The 14,017-nt window shown below is 47.8% G+C and overlaps 1 protein-coding gene across 1 annotated transcript in view; it reads right to left on the bottom strand.

Annotated features, from left to right (window-relative positions):
* CACNA2D3 (calcium voltage-gated channel auxiliary subunit alpha2delta 3) overlaps positions 1 to 14,017 on the bottom strand; it is an 858,555-nt gene that overhangs the window by 195,917 nt on the left and 648,621 nt on the right. Inside the window, exon 16 of the mRNA XM_042979174.1 lies at positions 12,795 to 12,869. Within this exon, the coding sequence (XP_042835108.1) occupies positions 12,795 to 12,869 (75 nt within the window). The remainder of the gene's footprint in view (positions 1 to 12,794; positions 12,870 to 14,017) is intronic.

The following is a 14,017-nucleotide window of genomic DNA, read 5'->3' as shown; positions in this document are numbered from 1 at the left end:
AGAGGAGGTGAGGGCTTCACTCTGCCTTGAGCTTCCACTTCCTGTGTATTCCTACCCCCGTTGAGATGGTCCTTTAAATTATATAAAGATGTGCATCACATGCAGAAAAGCAATTGATCAATTGATGACACTGGGTAATGATAGAAGCCAGCTCTCCCATCTCAGACTCACAATATGGCTAGGGTTTGCATTCCTGAGCGGGGGGCTAGTAGCTAGCAGCTGAGGCTCATTTCCCCCACGAGGGGAAGGAGGTGCAGACAAATCTATAGGAATTTTTAAGAGATCATTATTCAACACATTGCATGTAATTACATTTTGATGAGCTTTTTATTGCTAATTCATCATCCAAGATGGGGCACTCTAGATATGAAATTAATCTAGTAAAACAAAGGTCAGAGTGTGTCCAGTGTAAAGAAAGGCTTTGTCCTCATCAAATCCTTTTGCCAAACAATAAAGCAGCTGAGAATGTTATCTCTAAACCGAATTCCTTTCGCCTACCCTTGATTAGTAATAGCACAAAGCCAAGGCTCCCTGGTACTTCTAAGCACAAATGTGGATTCTGCAAGTAAGCTGGTGTGATGTGAATTCATGTGCAGGAGCCTGAAATATAATGGAAAATGTGTCTGATGGCATCGTGTTAATGCAAAAGGCCATGGGGGCACACGCAAAACTGCATTCGAAGCTCTAGTCTACAGCAAATCAATTTTTCCCAAGAAATAGCAGTCCACTGGTATCCTGGCTTGAGTTCTCTCTGAAGCGGTCCCAGAGCCCTGGATTCAAGGGCAAGGTTTTTTACTTGGGAGGGGTTCTCAGGAAATACCTGTAGGGATGCGGCAAAGTGACCCAGAGACAGAGACGGGCAGGTGGCCAACACAAGGCACATCATCGAGCACATGAGCACTGTGGGCACCCAGAGCCGAATCCCATGGCCAGGCTCTGGGAGCTGCTGTTGAGGAGCCTTCTCGAGAGAGCCCACCTGTGAGGGGCGGGGGGAGGGTGGGTGCTCACCAGTCTCTGGTGGGGGGTATGCTAACTCCCTGGCACATCTGGCTTGCTGCCTCAGAGGAGTGCACTCTGAAAGCCAGAGGAAGTCTTCAGCCAGGTGCTGGCAGCAGGAAGCCAGGCTGGCATGTGTGGACATGGCAGTAACTGAGGGGACATGAGCAGAGTATTAAAGGCAAGTGCTTCACTGAGCTTCTTCCCAAGTAGGACCCTATCACTCCCCAGTGACCCAGTCACTCCCCCTTGTGCTTTGGAAGTCTGTCCTAAATCCACCCAAAGATTCCAGACTCCGACACACTCAACACGCCACACCTCAGCGTCTTTGCTGACACTCTTCCCTCAGCCTGAAAGAGCCTCCAACATCTCTGCACAGTGATTCTCTTTCCTCCCTCAGGGGCTCAGTGTAACAAGCCATTCCCAGGAAAGGCTCTCCCCGACCATCCAACCAAGGGAGGTGCCTCTCCCTACTTTCTGTTTTCTCAGATCCTTGTTTCTTTCGGAGAGTTTATCCGAAATGTGTAGTACTTTTTATTTATTTGTTTACTTATGAACTTTAAAAAATGTCCATGAGATTGTAAATGGGTAACGAAGGGGAATTACGTCTGTCTCATTTTATCACTAGATCCCCAGCCTCTAATAGAGTGCCTGGCCCAGGAGTAGCGTCCAATGAATGCAGGCCAGATGAGGGAGGAATGGGAGGGAGGGGGGAGAGAGGGAAAGGAGGTGGGAAAAGAAGAGAGGGCAGGGAGGGAGGGAGGAAAAGAAAAGAGAGAAGAAAGGAAGGAAGGGAAGGACCCAGAGAGAGAGGAAAGGAGGAGGGAGGAGGAGGGTGGGAAGAGCGGGGGAGAGCGGGAGGAAAGATTCACCACTCCAGCAGTGCAAGAATGAGCTTGTTATGCATCTGGTGTCTAAGGGCCCTTTGCTGCTCCCAGCTGTGCTGGACTGGATCACAGACTGTGACCTCGGGCTTATAGGCTGCAAACCGGCTCCCCGCAGCCTTTTCCAGCCACCCCTTCCCTTCCACAGCTAGACACCAAGTCCTTTTATAAATTCCACTTCTTGTCAGTATTTTCACCCTGGTGCCTAATAATATAGTGTGTCATCAGTTTCCTAGATGTGAGTCTTCTCTCCCCACTTATTTACCATTCCATCTCTTCTGCGAGGTACCTCACGGGGCCGTGCATATACAAGGGTGAACAAAACACAACGTGATCAGCATTCAGGTTGCTGGTCATGCAGATGCAGCGAGGGGCGGATGTGTCCAGATATTTCTATAATGTAGTGCTGAGACCAAACTCAAAGGCCTATGCAAGAAGCCTGGTTGGACAGGGAGAGACCTCTTTGGGGAGGGTGGTGGGGGGCAGGGGTGCACACTGTGGGTTCCCTGAGAGCTGAGGCCAGGCCACACCCAGCAGAGGCTCCCAGACTTGGGGATTTCACTGCTGTAGCAGCTAGGCTGCTGTTGCTGTAAGCAACAGATACCCATTCTTTTTTTTTTTCCTGATTTTTTTTTAACATTTATTTTTGAGAGAGAGAGAGAGAGAGACAGAGAGAGAGAGTGGGGGAGGGGCAGAGAGGGAGGGAGACACAGATTCTAAAGCAGGCTCCAGGCTCTGAGCTGTCAGCACAGAGCCCGATGAGGGGCTCGAACTCACAGATGGTGAGATCATGACCTGAGCCAAAGTCAGATGCTTCACCGACTGAGCCACCCAGGAGCCCCACCAGATACCAATTCTTAATCCCTTGGGTAAAAGGGAAATTTACCGGAAGGTATAGGGAAGCTCTTTGCTCCCACTGCATGGAGAGATAAATACATAAATGAATATGAATGAATGAATAAACAAGGAACTGACAGAGTCTCTTGTTCTTCTTTTTCCTTCTCCTTCCAACCTTCCTTCTTCCTTCTCTCTTCCTTCTTTGGCAGAGTAAAGACTTAAGAAAAACAAACCTTCAGTCTACCCTTACCTTTGTATCAGTGGGGCCCCAGCAGGAAGCACATGGCATAGTCACGCTGGCTAATTAAGGAAGGTTTAATAAAGAGGCTATTGTAACGGTGTGGGCAGGGTGTGGGAAACTAGAAGAAATGATGCAGTCTCCCGAAGCCAGCGGTAGCGGGGACCCTTCTCCCACTCTTCCTGAAGGGACAGAGGAAAGGGCACTGTTCATGTCCTGAGAGAGAAAGCCACAGAGACAGGGAGGCAAATGTGACTTTAGATTGGGTGCGGCCAGTCCCGGGGCCACAGGGCTGAATGTGCACTCCGACCCCACCCGCCTGTCTCTACCTCTAGTAGGTGCCCCCCAGGAGCCAAACCCCAGCCGCTGCCCAGCGCAAAAGAGCCCCCGCTGAGTTCAGTTCAGGGCAGTGTACGGGCCGGCCTGAGAGCAGAGACAAAGGGGGAAAGTGTCTGCAGGAGTGCCGGGAGGCTCTCCAGCCCAACTTGCATTCTGTGAGGGATCCTTATAACGCTGCTTCACAATTAATTTTACGAAAAATGACCAGGCACATGTCATTGTCCATAGTCATCCTTTGGTTTTCCCCTGAAGACTGACCCAAATTTGCTGTCTGACCGGCGGTCCTTGGCCTAGGCATCAGTTATTCCCTTTGAGATGGGTACCACCGTCATGCGGGGCAGTATGAGGACTTAAGAAGGCAAAACACACGGAGGTGCTCGGCCCAGAGGCTGGGTCCTGACCCGCTAAGTAACAGCTGCATTGTTACCACCAGGTCCCTGTCTGCTCAACCCCATCTACGTCCTGAGTGTCCAAACACACACCCAGCACAGAACTTGGGGGCCCAGAGCCTGTTGAGTCCTTGAGGTCTGCACAGCAGAGGGCAGCTCCCAGCCCACAGAAATTCTGGCACCCCACGACCTGGCATAACCCCCAGGTTCTCTCCAGGTAGAAGCATCCCCCACTCGTGGCACTTCTTCCACTCAAGTGTCCAGACCAGGGCAGTTCAAACAGTGCCCTCAACAATTTCATCAAGAGGAAAGCCATGCGGGGCTCTGTTTTCTCTTTGGCCAAATGATGTATCTCAAAACGAACAGGCTTGCTACACGGGGGTCACACAGCCTTGTTCGTTTTTTCTCAGAGAACACACTCCTCTGAGCAGATACACTCACTAGGCAACCCTTAATTCTTTCTTTTAAACTAAACGGGATAGATTCAGACCAGGAAGCCGGAGTCCCTGGGCTGCGCTCTGAGAATGTGCCCCTGGCAGGGACGCCATCCACGAGGGGACCCGGCACAAGGCGGTGCCCGGGCGCCACCTACTGGGGAGTCTCCTTCAGTTCATCTGCTGCCTGAGCGGAGGGCGAGGAGGCTGAGAAGGAATTCTGGCACTTGGGAGAAAGGTTTGTTAGGCTAGGCCCCCACTTCAAACACCCTCACGGGCGACTGCATGGTTCTGAGACCAGAGAAGTCGTGTGTCTGGCCAGGCCTGAGGACAGCGGTCCTGGGGAGGGTGTGGGGTCCCAGGCTGAGTGGGGTAAAAATGTCCCCTCGGGTGGACTGTGGATACAGTTGATGTGCATACCACCTCCTCTGGGAAGCCCTCCTGCATTTCAGGGCACCTTTCCTTGAGAAAAGCAGACACTCCCACTGTGAGCCCATAGCTCTTCTTGACTTTCTCACTGTCGGGGAACTCTTGCTTTGTGCAGTGAACTTCTGTGGGCAGAGACACCCTTTTACCTATTTCTAGGCCCCTACTAGCTAGCACGGTGCTTGACTCTAGGAACATCTGATGAAAGCTTGCGGGCAAGCAGGAGGGCAGAAGGAAGGACAGAAAGAGCAGAGGGCCTGACCAATCACGTGTAATTCAATTTCTGTGCCTGATGCAGGAAGGACTCGAGAAATGTCTGATGGGTGAGTATGTGGTATCTGCACTTTTCATTGATCGTGGGAAACTGGTACCCAGACATGTAATCACCAACATCATTCAAACACCATCAAAGTGACTCAACAAATAGTTACTGACCATCTTTTCCATGCAGCAGAAAGATCCCAGGAACCCACAGGGACAGTAGGGGAAAAGCTGAACACATCAACCTTTCCCACAAGTGATTAGTGATGTAAAGAAACTATAGCAGGAGACACGATGGAAAGGTGATGAAGGAAGGGTGTGGCTCCTCTGGTCCAGGAGCAGGGGTGACATCTAGATGAGGCCTGGAAGGTGAGAACAAGCCCGAACAGCCACGAGTGTATTTGGGATGAGATTCCAGGTAGAGAGAAGAGCGGGAACAAGAAGGGTTCAGAGCAGGAAGGAGCTTGGGGTGTTGGAGGAACGGACAAAAGGGCCAGAGTGTGGCCAGAACACAGGTGAGCACTGTGGGAAGCCACACAAGCTCAGGCAGAATGGGGAGGTGGAGTGAGATCTGGCAGGGTGCTGTGGTCACAGCCAGGAGTGAGGGTTTTACACTGCATGCCAATCTGAAGCCCTCCCATGACTGATGTCTCTGAAAGCAGCCCCTGACGTGCAGAGTGAATAATGCCACAGTGAGCAGGCGGTGGGGACGGGCAAAACCAGGTGCCCAGAGTGGAGCAGAAAGGGGACAGAAGCCCTCTGGGAGAGACAGAACAAACGGTGGCCTGACCAGGGGGTACAGACAGAGAGAAGGGGGAGGGCTTGGAGCACATTTTGGAGCCAGATCCGACAGCATGTGAGGGGGGGATGGCATGGGGAGGCCACACCCACACCCGTTGAATTAAAAAGAACCCTGAGCATTTGCACTGAGTAGGTGTGGCTGGGCAGAAGAAATGAAGGAAAATGCACTGAGGTGTTCTGGTATAAGGATTATCCACAATAATAAAACCAGGAGATGTGTGGGATGGGAGTCAGCCCTTGCATAACCGAAGATCTACACAAAGATAGATCACATTTGAACTCCGCATGAACGTTTTTTGGAATGATACAGAATCTCTTCACATGGTCCGTTGCTCGTGCTAGATCAGGTGGATCTGGACAGGGGTTCTAATAGTACCCCCAACTTTTAAGCTCCTATTTAAACTGGTGTTTAATATGCACTGTCTCCTTAGCATTCCACATATATTTACATGTGCCTGTAGGAATGTCCACTTGATTCTTTAGGAAAGGGCTGCAGTACAAGAATGTTTCTATTTATTAGCACATCCACATGTTGATCCACGGATTCAATGACCTTCTGCAAGGGCCCATCTATTTGTGCAATAGCAAAAGGACAAAGAAAAATGAACTGCCCAGGTGGCCACAAGAACAAAGCAGCAGGATCAACATCGAGAGTGGGACAGTCAAGGGGTGACCCAAGGGAAAGGCTGGTGAGATCAGACAGACCTCGGGCTGTGGACAGTCGGTGCCTAGGACAGCAGCACTGAATCCCAGAGAGCATGGAAAGCTTCTGTCATCGGTTGGGAAGATGACATGGCTATCTGCACAATTTGGGCTCCTTCAAGGTGACAGAACAAACAGAAATGGTTGGGGCATCTGAGTATTCTGATTTAGAAAATCTGACAGCTCAGGCTCAGCCAATGCGGCTTGCACCCCCCGCCCACTGGCCTGTGCTTCACAGTTCGGTTTAGGAAGTCTGCGTGGCTTAGGAGTGAACTCACACGGCTGCAACTGCCAGAGCGGCATGGCCAAAGCCAGGAGCCCATCTGCCCTGGCCACCAACCTCATGCTCCTGAGTTCCGAACAACTCCCTGCTTCCACTCTGCAGCTTGGGAGGGAGGGGCTGAGGCCACAGGGGAGGGGGCTAACTGGCCATCCACTGTTTGCACAGACCCCCAGGATGGAAGAGCCATAGGAGATGGTGGTGGTAGTGAGTTTGTTCCAACCCACCTGCAGGAAAGGGGAGGATCTACCATCCATTCTGTGTAGAAGGGACCAAAATGTCTGGTCATACTCCAGACCGGTGCTGTCCCATACGGTAGCTTCGAGTCACACGTGGCTCTGGAGCACCTGAAATGTGGCTCATCTACATGAGATGCTCTGAGAGTGTACAATACACATCAGATTTCAACAATTAAATTTTTTTTAACGTTTATTTATTTTTGAGACAGAGAGACAGAGCATGAACGGGGGAGGGGCAGAGAGAGAGGGAGACACAGAACCCAAAGCAGGCTCCAGGCTCTAAGCTGTCAGCACAGAGCCCAATGCGGGGCTCGAACTCACAACCGTGAGATCATGACCTGAGCTGAAGTCGGCTGCTTAACTGACTGAGCCACCCAGGCGCCCCAATACACATCAGATTTCAAACACTAGCATGAAAAACAATGGAAAATAATACTTTAATAATTTTGTATGGATTATCTATGGAAACTATAAGATTTCAGATATATCGGGTTGACTAAAACATGTTCTTAAACTTAATTTCACCTGTTTCTCTTTTGCTTTTTTTAGATGTGGCCACCGGAAAATTTCAAATTCCATAAGAAGCTTCTGTTTGTGGCTTGCATTATATTTTTACTAGACAGTTCTAGTCTAGACAGATTCTAACTATAATCGTCCAAAGATGAACATGTTATTCATCCATGTGGCCTCCTGGTCACTGCCACCTTCCAACCGCTCTGTCTCCCATTTCCTAAAGATCCAACCAATGGAGCAGAATTCAGCACATGTGACTTGATCTGGGCTAGGGCTCCTGGTTCTGGAACTTTCTAGTCACCTTACCACTTTATCATTGGGGCCTCAGCTTCCTGTCTATCACATGGGGATATCTGCCTTCCCCACAGAGAACTGGAGCTCCTCAGCCTGGCACGTACAGTTATCTGCAGTCTGACTCCAGGCTGCCTTCTCTATACACCTGCCCAGGATTGTCCCCACAGACACCCTCCCTGTGAGCCTCTGGGCCTTTCCACAGCACCTACTCCTCAGTTTCCTATCAAATTAATTAATGATTGAAAGCTTTAACACATATAGAACACTTAATAGAACAATAATAGACATCAACAAATGTTAGAAAAACCCACTAAAACCCAACAACAACGATAACAAACACACAAGAATGCACTTTTTCCTAGGAGTGTCTATAGTTACGCACCCACCCAGAGTATACAATCTTATCCATCCTTTTAGATTTTTGAGTTCCTGGAGGCGGGACATGTCTTTGTAACCACCCCAAGCAGCTTGCTCGGGCCTAGAACTTAGTGGATGCCTGCAAACACCGAAGGAACGGCTGAGGGTTTCTCTCTGTCATTCCCACCTCCTGTCCCACCCACCACAACACCTAGTGGCTGATGCGATTGGCAAATTTTCTTACAGAATAGAAACCCTCTAGCATCCTTCCCCTTCTCCTGGGCTCACAGACCCAGAGCAAACAGCTTTTGGCAGATGTCAACATGGTCTCCGTGGAAAGGAGTCCTAAATTTTGCGTGCCCCAGGCTTCTCTGTGGAGCCCTGCCTGTGCTGTGGCTGCTGGAAAGGAGCCTTATTTGTGTTCTTTTGGTGGTTTGACCAGGTCCACATTCCAGGCCTCCTTGGGGAAGGAAATCAACTCAGTTGACCCTTTCGTCTAAAATGTAGGGGCAGATGGATCGCTAAAATCTCAGCAAAAATCGGGTCATGTTAAAGGCGGCACCTTCCCAATTTTATTCCCCTCAATGCCCTGTTGGGCAAGAGAAAAAGAGATATAGTCAGGGTTCCACGTTAAAAAAAAATCCACAAATATTTGGAAAATAAAGCACAAGAAAACTAAATCTAATGTTTATTTATTTTTGAAAGAGAGAGACGGAGAGAGAGAGAGAGAGCAGGAGAGGGGCAGAGAGAGAGGGAGACACAGAATATGAAGCAGGCTCCAGGCTCTGAGCTGTTAGCACAGAGCCCAACAAGGGGCATAAACCCACAAACCATGAGATCATGACCTGCGCCGAAGTCAGATGCTCAACCGATTTGAGCCCACCCAGGTGCCCCAAGAAAACTAAATCTAACAGCAACTCTGCTTTGAAAATATTTTTAACCTGAATGTTAAAGAGTGGTAAAGATCCAGAAAAAAACTTCCAGATGTCTAAGAACTACTCAAACAGCATTCCCCAAGGTCTAACTTGAGTCCGTCTTGCTGTGGTGTTGGCCCACTCCCCACCCAGAGGGACCTGAAGACAGACACAGCAGCCCCCACTGCCACACGGGACCCAGCACACCTGGCAGCAGGTAACATCTGTTGCGTGAATGCCAGTCTATCAGAAATCACAAGGTGGTAGCAAGGATAGAGTGGCTGAGAAACACTTGGAGAAAGACCAAGGAGAGCCCAGTTATCAACAGAGAAGTATTATTTTAGCAGTTTTGCCAATTAAACCAAAGCAAGTCTGCTGAGTGAAGGCTCCTATATCTGAGCTGTTTTTGGAGACGCTTCATGATTCACACCCAACTCACACAAGATTAAAGAAAATACTGGATAAAATCAAGCCAAGCATTAAGTTCAAGGGGAAGATTTTATTGGACAAATTAGAAAAATATTGGTATTGTGCTTCAGAGAAACCCACTTCTTTCCTCTGGCTACAGGGGCAGAAACAGCCCCCGTGGCAGATGGAGAGGGAATCGGAGTTATTTTAAGTGAGCTTGCGCCATCCTCCTGTGCTGGCCACAACCCCACGCTCACACCCACCGTGCTAATCTGGCAGCCTTGGCCAGAATCACGGAGAATGAATAAGGATTCGATTATGTGGCTGGGCTGGGGAGAGACGAGTCTGTTCCCTGCCCCAGCTAGCCAGGGTGGCTGCTGGCAGCTGGCTGTCCTTGGCCATGCGGGAGCAGTCTGAGCAGGGCAGATGTATGGCCTGGTGCAGATACCAGGTTTCCAAGGCAAGCTCACAAGTTACGTTTTTCAGAAGGACCCAAAATAGTGGCAACGAACAGTGGCTCTGTCCAGAGTCCCTACTTTGTGCTGAGTGGGCTGGTGCTTAGAGAGAAGGTGGGAGAAAGCTTTCTGCTTCCTTTGTTGGGGTAAACAAAACTGAGACGGACAGGTCACTTGTTCATGCCAGAGCCAGTGGCATCCCCTGCATGCAGACGGATGCCCAGCTAGCTTAGCTCTCATTCTGCACTTACCACAGCTCCTGGTATTATTTTTACTGCTACTTTAAAAACAAACAACAACCACGAACCTTAGTCTCCTCACCTGGTAGGGCTCACAGAGAACCTCATAGTAAGATTGTTGTCTACCTGCCTTCCGGAGCTGGCCTTGAAAACAGTGTGTGTGTGTGTGTGTGTGTGTGTGTGTGTGCGCGCGCGCGATCCCTCGCCAATGTTTCTCATGACAGTCTGAAGCAACTGAATAATCAAAAAGGGTCCTTTAGATCCTCCTAAGCATCCACCACCACCACATTCTCCCAATCTTTCTAGGAGCTGAGCACAGATCGATAGAGCCCATATAATATGAATAGGATGTGGGTATAACCATCACTGTCCCCACCATGTCCCAGGGCCAGCTTTGTCACCCAAGGCTTTTGCATGCATTATCCCATTTACTCTGACAACAAAGCTGTGATACATACATTATGGTTATGGCACGATTACAAGAGAAGATGAAGCTCAGAGAGGCTGTGTGACTTAGTCCAAACCACACAGCTAGGATGTAGCAGGACAAGAGTCAAGGGGAACCTGAGAGTTGCTAAATTTGAGTTCCTCCCCCTTCACTGCCGTCTTTTGCCCAGGAAGAAAATGCAAAACTCGAGGCAGAGTCAACATCCACTAATCGATCACATTCAGATGGATGAGTTCAGATAATCCTCAACGGCTGGCATTACTCCAAACCTCTTCTAAGTATCCCAGGGCCTCAGGGTCAGAGATAGATAAATGGCTTGGCCATTCCTTATGTTCTCATCATGGATCAGTTGCAAAACCATTCATCTGGTTTGGATTTTCACAAGTGAGATGCTGGGGCATTTGCTTGGGCCATCCTGCTTATGGGAACTTGACCTTGGCTATCACTTCTGGTGAAACCATTCAATACAGTGTTTCAGCAGTGACAAGAACAGAAATGATTTGTATCTGTGAGCATTTGCACTGTCACGGGCTGATCAGTGCTGACTGGTTGCCCTGCGTTTCTAAGAGCGTTTTGGCTGCCTTCTCAGTGGCCACAGCTCTGGAAAGTGCATCAGATGTACTATTCGCAGGCAAACTGTTTGCTGCATGACCAGGGGATATAAAAGACCAGGAAGGCATTGTGAGTCAACTGTGCTTATGGGAGCTGCTCATTGCCATTGCTGCAGAGAGAGAGAAGTTACCTTGGTGACTTCTGACGTCTGGTTCCATTTCATCCCTTTTTAGAAAGCTGATAAATGGGAAGCCAATTCATTCACTGGCAGAGGATCCAGGTTTGATTGTTTTATTGACTCTGCCCCACTCCAATTGGAATAAAGAAGCACGAGGAGCCCATACTCAACCACAAACACATAACTCCTACCACCCCAACAGACAGCCCTGAGTGGCTTGGAAATGGGTAACGGGCAAAGCATTTTAGACTTAGCTATATTTTAAATATCCTTAAATTAGTAAGTTTCCCAATCAGACTTTTCAGTAATTCTGAGTTCCATTTGGAATTAGCTGACCAGTTAATCCTTTTCTGATAAAAAGTTTGTTGAAATCATATTTAATTACTGAACTTATTACCATAAATCCCATCTTAAAGCATGCATATGGGATCCACATGATATGGCCAGAACTCCATTAATACCAGGGAGATTAGAGCAAAGTTGGTTGATGATGCCGTTCAAATATGAGCTCTTTCCAGACAATGATCCACGCGAGAAACAAACCGATCCCCGTGATGCTGCACTGACAAACATTTGCATGGCAGGCAGTGCCGCTATCTGCTGAGCACGATGAAAGAAAAAAAGGACGTGTGCAGTGGCTGGGTGCGAGCAAATGCATGTGTATTTTGCTGGAGAAAACCACCTACACCTTCTTATCTTTCAAAAGCAGAGTTTACAATACTGCCTTTTATGATTTTACATTTTTTGTAAAATTAGCTAAATACACTCAAACCCAAAGGGTTGCCCTTTCATCACGTTGCATCTGGTCCAGGGACAACGAACACAGTCATTGCCACTGCCCCTCCAGAGTCCACAGGGGATACCGCCAATGGACTGGGGCCTCCCACCAGATGAGCCTGGCTGCCCTTCGGACTCCTCCTCAACACAATGCTCCAGGCAGCCTCTCCCCGGGGATTAGGGTGGACAACGACACCATGGGCTGTGCTGGATGAGGTCGGACCTCACTCACTTCAGAAAGAAAACGGTTCACACATCAGGTCACCAAACAATGCTACTGGATATGGCTTAGGCAGGGAATGGGAGAAAATCTCAACTGCTCCAATTAAACAAAAAAGGTATTGTCGAATACCTTCAACACAGGAGGCACTGAGCTTAGGCCATGTGATTTGGGGGCAAATCCCACCGTAATGAATTTCTAGGGATCCTGGGTCTAATTTGTTGTGTCCAATGTAACGTGCAGTAAGTGCATCTGGTTGGAGTGAGAGGGAACATTTGTTATATAAAGGGATCCATTATGATGGGTTTTGGGCTGTCCAGAGTTAAAACTTTTTCCATGTGTTGGCAGGTGTGAAATAAATAAATAAATGCACTTATTTATCTATTTATTTATTTATATGTAAAAGAATGATCATAAATATATTTATCCCACATTACTAATGTATTATGCGTCAAAAAAAACTAGTTATAACCTATTAAAACAACCTTTAGGAGACCATGCTATAAGTTAAACTTTTAAAGTAAACACCACTGCAAAGTGTCATCACTGTAGAACTGAAGAAAATCTTTTAAAATCATAAGAGGAGAAACACAGAAATAGGTACTTCTCTTACCAGTGGTCTGAGTTCTGGATGCGTCAGGATATATCCATTATTTGTGATCGCAAAGGCATAACCGTGAATCCCTAACTGTAAGAAGTGAGAAAGAAACCTTCATTAGCTGGCTCCCTGGTGAATTCACAAAGCATAAAGCAGCCCGGCATTTAGTAATTTACAGCTTAAACTTGGCATTCATAACCCTTATCAGCACAATATTTCATTAAAATGAATGCAAGGCGCTGATCCTTGACATTTGGTAGAAATGAAGACCTGTCACAGGATAAGCTCAGCAAATAGCACAATTTAAAATGTCATATCCTCATGTTGGCATCCAAAGGCCTTACTTTGATTTATTTAAAACAAAAATAACTCCTTTTTTTTTTTTTTTTTTTTGTACAGAAAGTAGCTGATGTTTCTGGTAGGACCCTCTGTCGAAGCAAACAGAGTTTTATCAGCCTGGGCGTCTTCCGCCTCTTGATAAGGAAAGGAAAGAGGAGGCCCCATCTGATGCACATCTTGACTTGCTACAAGTCAACACCCATGGGGCCACCTCGAGCATGCCCCGAGGGAGTCCTCTTCCATAAATCTTCAGGGAGAAAGTGTCCCCACCAGCCTATCCAGGAGCCTGCCAACTCCTTTTACATCCTTTCGTCTTTAAGTTTCGAGGCTGCCAAGCTTTTCCATGCATGCTTCCATCGACACAAAGCCTGGGTAATTTTCTATGCAGAGCCTCACTTAATTTATGTTTTCTGACCAAATGGGACTATGAGAAATAGTTTGAGAGCAATGAAATGTTTTATTAGCTTTAAAAAGTATGTAATCAAATTTAACACTGCACTTATTTAAATAATAATCCCGGCTTTTTGACAATATTTCTATTACACAGTTGACTGCACCCATTGGCTACAATAAATTTACCTACAAATCATTCATGTATTAAAATGGCCCCTGGCATAAAACCCGTACTGATCTCTCTCTCTGAAGAAAGAAAACGTAGCCCACTTTTGCCAGAGCAGTGAAAGGAGAGAGGAAAAAATATCCTCTATTTTTTTTTCCGACAAGTTATTTCATAGTTCTGAGCACTCATTGTTACCTTTCTTTCAAATTCTCTGCCGCTCACATTCTTGAATATGATACTATTAAACGATCCAGACAACACAGTTTACAAACCAGGAATGACCCTGTCTGCTTGTTAGCTTAACGTCAAGGTGATGTGGAATTAACTTCAGAGAATTTAA

The sequence above is a fragment of the Panthera tigris genome, chromosome A2, assembly GCF_018350195.1.
Source record: "Panthera tigris isolate Pti1 chromosome A2, P.tigris_Pti1_mat1.1, whole genome shotgun sequence".
NCBI classification, from domain to species: Eukaryota; Metazoa; Chordata; class Mammalia; order Carnivora; family Felidae; genus Panthera; species Panthera tigris.
The sequence above is the reverse complement of the archived record's forward strand: the minus strand, read 5'-3'. Positions and strand labels throughout refer to the sequence as shown.